An 8,216-nucleotide genomic window follows, 5' to 3' on the forward strand; every position below is an offset into this window, starting at 1 on the left:
TGCCCTAACAACATCAACAAATAACTTCAAAATTATAAAAATATGGTGTAGTATAATACTATAATGTATACATTACCATTTTTTTACGTTTTATAAGATTAAAAGTATATACAACTAAATTGAAAACTGCATATGGTGACTATGATTATTTTGATTCTATAATATAAAAATAAAGAAATATATATATAAACATTGTTGCTGTTTCGGTACCTATTTGCAAATTGAGTAAATCAAGTTTTTTTAGTATAAATTTAGCAAGTAGTTAGTTAACATACATTACATTTTTTCGATCATAAAAGTTTTGTCAAGAAATTTGAGGAATAAACATTTTTGTTAACACTTGCGAGTGATTATCACAGATATGTTAGTCTTTCTGAATTCTCTTCCTTTCTTGGAAATATGTGATTGAATCATTGTTTAATAATGAAATCTGAGCGTGCTAATCCTATTTTTTACACTATAAACCTGATTTCTTATTTTTAGTTTTTATGATAACTTAGGATATTTTTATTTGAAATATATTACCATATATCTATAGTTGTAATAAAATACAATCTGTTTCTGTACAATTAAAATACATGGACAATTTTTGAAACTAGTTACTAGCCTTAAGTTAAGACGTAAATTTAGAATGATTTACTTATGCGGGCATGATATTAAACTACAATACATAATACAAAAATATATTCGTTAAATTATTGTATGGTTATGCTATCCACTTGTATCGCCCATTTATTATTATTCATACTTGGTTTTTAACTGTCAAGTTTTCAAAAATATTTAATATTTTAAACGTTATTAAAAAAAAAAAAAATTTACGCAACATTTCCTATTTAACTAAATAAAATATTAATGGCTAGTTTCATCTCTTTATTACAAAAATATTTTTTTAACCATATAAGTTTAAGTATATGGTAGTTACAAACAATTTTCATTTTTTATTTTAAATTAGACAAACTATTAAAAAGTACAAATTAAGATTTAATATTATTCACCAACCATTATTTATAACTATAAAATTACATTAATTATTTCAATATTGATGTCTTACCCCTTATGGACTTTTACCCTGTTTACTTTACGAAAATATTCTTTATGAGCATTATTTAATTTCTGCTCATTTACATCGATGGATCTAGGATATATTTTTTACTGCGAGTAATATTATAAAATGATTGTATTTTTTTATTACCTTCTTTGTACTCATTATTTCATAATTTTAAATAAATCTTTAATTAAAGTTTAATATGCAAAATGGTGGATATTTAAGTATTCTAATACTATCATCCTTCTGAATTTCCATAAATAAATATTAATTTGTATTGAAGTTCTTTATGAAATTTGTCTCATTTTAGTTTCGTCTTGAGTATGACTCATTTTGTCAGTATATGTTAAACGCTGATGATGGTAACATTGTTCCCAAAATACCTCTACGCAAATTTTTTTTAATTTTTATGGCTTTTTGAGTTAAATATTTTTTAGTTTTAAAATAATAAATTAGATATGTTTTCAATATTAAATAATTTTGCACTTTGTTTAGAGTATTTTAAATTTGATTTAGGATACATATTTAAGTTACTAACTTTTTTATTACTGTTATATAATTGAAAAAGCAAAACGTCAATTATAAATATTAATCGAAGTAATAAACTTCATTCTTATCTGTTATAAGGATTTGATATTTTTCTCTTTTGTTATCTAATGTCCATTTCCGTTTCACTCAATCCCCTTATATCAACTATACATTATTTATTTATGTTAATCGAGAGTATAAAATAATGTAAAATTATACTACACATTTCAGCCAAGGAATGTAGCTAAGTAATTTTTTAAGTCATTAATGTAACAAATTGTTTTTATAAATTTCATAATATTACTCATACATTTCTATAAATTTTAACTTAACATTTTTTCTTAGTGTATATTTTATTTATATTACTAAAATGTTTTAGTTATTTGTCAATACAAGTACGATAAAGTATTTATTATATATTAAATAATTTACTTAATATTTAATTACTATGAAACTTAATCCTTATAAGTATTGGGGTGCTATTAAGTAGTTAAACTTATTGTTTCATTTGGATATTAAACGTTATCATTATTTCCCGCAAAGAAAATAATTATAAGTATGCATTGAAGGTTATATCATCTATTGTCACTAAGATCTAGCTTTTCAATGTCTTTTATTCGATGAATACCACTATTGAACCTTTGGATAATAATATATATTTGATAATCATTATTTAAGTTATCAATATATTTTTATATAAAGCGGATATTTAGTAAAAATTTTAAGGGAGATAGAATATTCTATCTATGAAAATTCTTCGTGGAATTTTTTAGCTTCATATATTTCTCGATTTATGATTTTTTTAATCTATCCCATATAATTTTATAAGGGATTCATTTTCATTTTTTAAGTGATAATATACATATTTAACTAGCTTATAAAATGGAAAATAATGTAATTAAGAAAATAACTGGTCGATAACAACTTTTGGTCCAGTATTTTAATAGTTATTGATATGCTTATAATATATTGGTGAGAGGAAGACTACGGGTGAGAAATGTTAAGTTATAAAAATTGCAGAACCCACTCTTCAACTATACTCAAGAACTTAAAAATATTAAATAACTTAATATATTAGCTAAAAAGTAGTTATTGACCAGTCATTTTGATAATTAGATCATTACTATATTGCTTAAATTAGTTAGTTAATTAAGGATGTTGGTTTTTATTTAAAAAACTAGTTAGATATATATGTTTTAATTTAAAAAAATGAAATTGAGAACATTTTAATTTATAAGAAATTAATTAAAAAATACTTAATAAATAGTAAATTAAAAAATATATGAAAATAAAAAATTCCAAAAATTATTTTCTTAACATATTTATTATTTAAAAGAAATTGAGTGGTTAATATTAATAGAATTAGCCTATATATAATACGTGAGCTTCTTATTACTTTATTTCATTTAACTTTTTTTTTTTTAGTTTGGCAGTAGAATTTACTAACAAATGGTAAACAATATATTATTTTTACTTGTTTTTTGTACATCAATATAACATTAATAATTTAATCTTATAAATGAAGTTAATGTTATTTTCATTCACGTTTTAAATGTTTTAGAACCAACTTTTCATAATTAGTTGAAATGACCCAAAATAATTTTTTTAATAATGGAAATGCTAAAATATAGTTTCCAGAGAAATTTATTTTCAACTTTAAATTTTTTGAACATAAAAATACATTTTTGGCTTTTTTGATAATATCTTTTATTAGTATATTTTTGAATTGGAAGTTCTGTTGTCAATATAAATTTATCATTGAAAATTTAGAAACAAAAGAGAAAATTTATAGTTACACAGTAATGTACCGTGGATCTAAAAGAGTTAAATATTTTTGCTCTTTAGAAAATCTAGTGGTTGTAAGTAGCTTACCACCTATACCAAAACCTGCGGGTATTATGATTGAAGACAGTAAACGTTTTTCCCAGTCCATAACCTTACCTGAACGACCCATATTTTATGAATAATTTAAAAGTCCAATATTTTCATCCTTTAATGTTTAGTCTAATAAATGTATGTTACTTTACAAAAAATAAAGTTAGTATCCTTATAAAAGATAAGGGAAAAAATTATTTAGTCACTTATAAAATAAGAAATAATCATTATTAAATGGCTTACATGGGCTAGTGATTAAAGGGGGGCATTTAAATATTTTACAGATTTCATGACTAATTTGTGAATAAATATTTGTGTTTCTTTACATTATTTTTAGAAATTTAATTAGTGTTTAAGATTTATACGATTAAAATAATAATAGATATTTAATGGCCAAATTTGGCTCATGTGATGGTAATATTAAATAAAGTAGTAAAATAATCCTCGAAATTTCTATTATTTTACGAGAAATTTATCCGTTAACGATAAAAAATTTCATAATATTAATTTTATTATTTAATTACATTTTTTTTTTTTTTGTTCTTACATAAAAAATAAATCAACAATTATTACGATCTTATATGTTTGCTCTGAAGTGTATAATAATAATAATATTTTATTATTTATGAAATTAATTGGTTAAATTATTTTTATTTGTCTTAGACTCAACATGGATGCTGGTTTTAAAAAGGAGCGTCCTCCTCATCCAAGATCTAAAGCTAACTTTCTCGAAGTTTTAACCTTCAGGTAATAAAATATCTTTACATCAAGTAATTGTTTTAAAATAAATATATTGTATTTTATTTTTAGTTGGACATTAAATTTGTTCAATGAAGGCAAAAAAAGAGATTTGGAAGTTGAAGATTTATACAAAACTTTAGATGTACATAAATCTGCATATCTGGGAAATAAATTAGACAAGTATAAACTTATTTATAGCTTTTAAGCTATACAATTTAATTTTTTAAAAATTATACTATAAGTAATATCTATTATTTATTAAAGGGTTTGGCTGATAGAATTAGCGAATGCAAAATTAAAAAATCGTAAACCTAGTTTATTAAGAGCTTTAGCCAGTATGTTTGGAGTTCGATTGCTATTTCTAGGTATCTTTCTTGCAATTGTAGAAATCGGAATGAGGTAAGAACAACTGAAAGATTTTAATATTGTGTTTTACTATTAAAAATAAGTAAATTTATTTGGCAAAAAAATAGTTTATTAAAAATAGTGACATCAATTTAATTATCCATTAAACATAATATAAAACCGCTATCTTTATGATAAAACAAAATATACTATTTTGTTTAAGTTGTAATATATTAGTTTTATAAAAAAAAAATCTCCAATCAATTAAGAACGCCTAAACTGTTATATAAACATTCTTATATTGTTATTTTGTTTTATGTATCAAATACAGATGGTCCGTTTACTGTGTCTCATATAATTGTTTCAAAAATATATAATTTATTCTATTCAGAAATTAATTGTATTCTATACACTAGAACAAATATTTCGTATGTTATTAACACTTAAAAATTAAAAGATAAAGGTGAAGCGTGTGTCTGTTTATTTTTATCTCTAAGCATTTTTTAATCTTTTCCTTCCGTCCGTTGTAAAATTACTTATATCTTTTAAATAATGATTCCAAAAGTTGTAATCGATAAGTCATTCTGTTAGTTAGATTATTTTCTTATTTTTAGCCAGTTACTATAGTAAATATTTATGTTACCATTTAAAAAACGTATTTGGTAATATTTTAAGAGGAATATACTTTTTCTAATTAAGGAATTAACTTTTTTGTTAATTAAAGTCTATAGGATACTAATAACTTCTGAATAGTAAAATTATATATTTGCTTATATTTATAAAGACACTTTTTGCAGAATAAATATATGAATCCATAATGTTCATTGTTCAATTTCCTTGTCAAATAAACTATTTAGATTTTATTTTATTTACGGTTTTATAAACATAATAAAATAAAAAATAATATTATTTAGATATTTAGCTAGTTAAGGTTAGTTTTAGTTAAAATCAAAGAGTTTAAGTTTATGTCTGATAGAATTTGGATCGTGAAATTTAAAATATTGACATATTATTAATTATAAAAACGTTATAATTTCGCTAGATTGCTACCGGAATGAATTATTTTGTTTACAATTTAGACCATTATATACTTTATATGATAATGTTACAGGATTCATCATAATATATGTTTTATTATAATAACTCGTAGCCCAAATCCAGAGATTTCTGTTATTGTCATAAAAAACTTTTTTTTTTTTTTTTAAGTATTTTCCAAATTTTATTCAATAATATCAATTTAATTAAATGTTATTATTAAAATTCATTTTAAATTTTCTTAAAGATGTTCTGACCATTTTTAAATCTTTTCACATTTTTTTTACTATATTTATTTCAAATGTCCTGTACTAGTGACTAAATAAACTGATGAGAGGGATTAGGTTTCGTACCTGTCATGCACTAAAACGAATACAGGCATCATTATACTTTTATAGGTATAATAAAAAGTCGATTATGATTATAAACCAAATACTAAGTTTAGAAAATCTAGTAATAATATTTTTTACAGATGTATAATTACAAAAGTAAATTTTATAGATATAAAAAATTTGTAATAATAATAGGTGTATAAATATTTTATGTGTAGTAATCTATAATCTTTTACTGTTATTTTAAGCTTGATTTAGTATTTTTTTTTTATTTTACTAAATAATTTTATCTGTGTAGTATTTGGTGATGATATAAACTCGGGTAAAGTATAGGTTAAATTTAAGAGCAAAAATTAGTACGAAGTATTGTTGCTAAATATTAGCTTTGATGCGAAGCTGTGAAAGTTTTGGTTTTACTATGATATGTTTTTTTGTTTTTAGCTTCGATGCGAAGCTGAGAAAGTATTTGTTTTACTATGATGTGTTTTTTTTTTTTTTTTTGTTACCACTTTTTCTCAGCTCTCGCCGAACCGATTTCTTTCAACGATGCGTCAAAAGATCACAAATCGTATCTAGTCGAAGACATTACCCTTAAAAATTGAAAAAAAATTCCCTCGTTCCCCGTTAATGGGGGGAAACCTCCAAAAAAATTACGTATTTAAAAATTGATAGTTTTTTCAACTTTTTTACTCAAAACTGCCATAACTTTTTCAAAAATGAACAAATCAAATCAAATAAAACATTTTTCTTAGATTAAGATTACTCCAATCAATCTCATTAATAGATTAATTAATAGATACCTTCGCAACAGTTGTAGCCTTAATAACAATTTTAACCTGGAAAATTATAACTATTCACTTTGCCCGAACTTTTTTTTTTTTTAATTAAACATTTATATCCATAATTACCGTTGATCAACTACATAAAGATTATTATATTATAATAAAGATTAATATAATATTATATTTCAAATTATTTTCTCACTATGAAAATTTTTATTATTATTATTATTTTTTTTTATTAGCTTTCAATGCAAAGTATTATTATAGCTTAACAATTAAATAAAAAGAGAAAAAAAAATAAAAATATAGTACAAATGATCTTACATCAACAAAATTACAATAAAGTTACAGTAAAAAATCGTTAAATTAAAAAACCAGCTGAATGAATGAAAGAAATTACATCGAGAGAAGTTGAGTTAAGAATAGTGTAACAATTAATAAGATTTAATAAATTAATTAATTAAATTTTTACTAAACCGATAAATAATGATGATTTTCACATGCGACTTCTAAATGATAGCCTAATATAGTTATTTTACAGTATGCTTTCATTCAGTGGTTTCTAACTGTAGATATTGTTTATATATTTGTATACAATTTTATAATTTATATGTCTATAGTATATATATATATATATATATATTTATCAAAAGCGTATATACGATCTGGCTGATTAGATCTGACCTAAAATATTTAGGACCTTTTCCGGATAATAAGCGTAAAACTTCACCAAGCACAAAAATGTCACAGAATTTTTAAACTTAAATTTTTAAATTTAAGAATAATTCTTTAAAATTATTTTATACGAGACAAAATAATAAAAAGGAAAAAACCTGAACAATAATAGATTGCGTATAGAATTTCTTACTTATTTGAAACACAATAGTCTCATTTTATCAGTGTAAATTATTATTACGACCATATTACGAACCATAAGTGATAATATGTCGATGAATAATAATTAGAATTATTCAAACATTTTTTAATGCGCTTTAACTACATTGGATCGATTATTTTTAATAACAAAAATATGATGAAAACTAAAAGGTTATATCTTTTTAGACTTTGTATATTAGACAATTGTATAATAGATTCATTTGGTTTTCGAATGGCGAGATAACTAAGTAGGAAAAAATGTTGGGTAATTTAATTTCTCTTTTAAAGTTTCACTAAAATACAACAAAAAAAAAAAAAAGTCATTGAAAAGTCGATCAAACTTTTTTAACACAAAAGTCTAATTTCGTCTATAATATATGAATATATTTTATATATAAGAAAAAAAAATTTTTTATGAATACTACATTAGATATTTTGTTATCATTAGGTATATACTTTTTGGAAATTTGACTCTTTGTCCGCCTACAGAAGAGAATACAAAATAGTGACTTTTGCTTAAGAGTTAACTTTTTCAACTCTTTAAAATGTTCCAGAAATTTTATATAAAGATATAGAAGGTGATCCGTAAATCATGAACCACTTGGTTACTCGTAAAATAATAATTTTTTTGATTTTTTTTTTTTTTTTGTTTTTTTT

At 22.3% G+C, this 8,216-nt stretch overlaps 1 protein-coding gene across 2 annotated transcripts in view; it reads left to right on the plus strand.

Annotated features, from left to right (window-relative positions):
- LOC126907867 (probable multidrug resistance-associated protein lethal(2)03659) overlaps positions 1 to 8,216 on the plus strand; it is a 56,394-nt gene that overhangs the window by 22,184 nt on the left and 25,994 nt on the right. For both annotated transcript variants that reach the window (XM_050689509.1, XM_050689510.1), the window contains exons 2-4: positions 4,112 to 4,195; positions 4,259 to 4,369; positions 4,454 to 4,588. In XM_050689509.1, coding sequence (XP_050545466.1) covers positions 4,119 to 4,195; positions 4,259 to 4,369; positions 4,454 to 4,588 — 323 coding nt within the window. In that variant the 5' untranslated portion in view covers positions 4,112 to 4,118. The remainder of the gene's footprint in view (positions 1 to 4,111; positions 4,196 to 4,258; positions 4,370 to 4,453; positions 4,589 to 8,216) is intronic.

Source organism: Daktulosphaira vitifoliae, unplaced genomic scaffold, assembly GCF_025091365.1.
Source record: "Daktulosphaira vitifoliae isolate Bord-2020 unplaced genomic scaffold, ASM2509136v1 Scaffold_5, whole genome shotgun sequence".
NCBI classification, from domain to species: Eukaryota; Metazoa; Arthropoda; class Insecta; order Hemiptera; family Phylloxeridae; genus Daktulosphaira; species Daktulosphaira vitifoliae.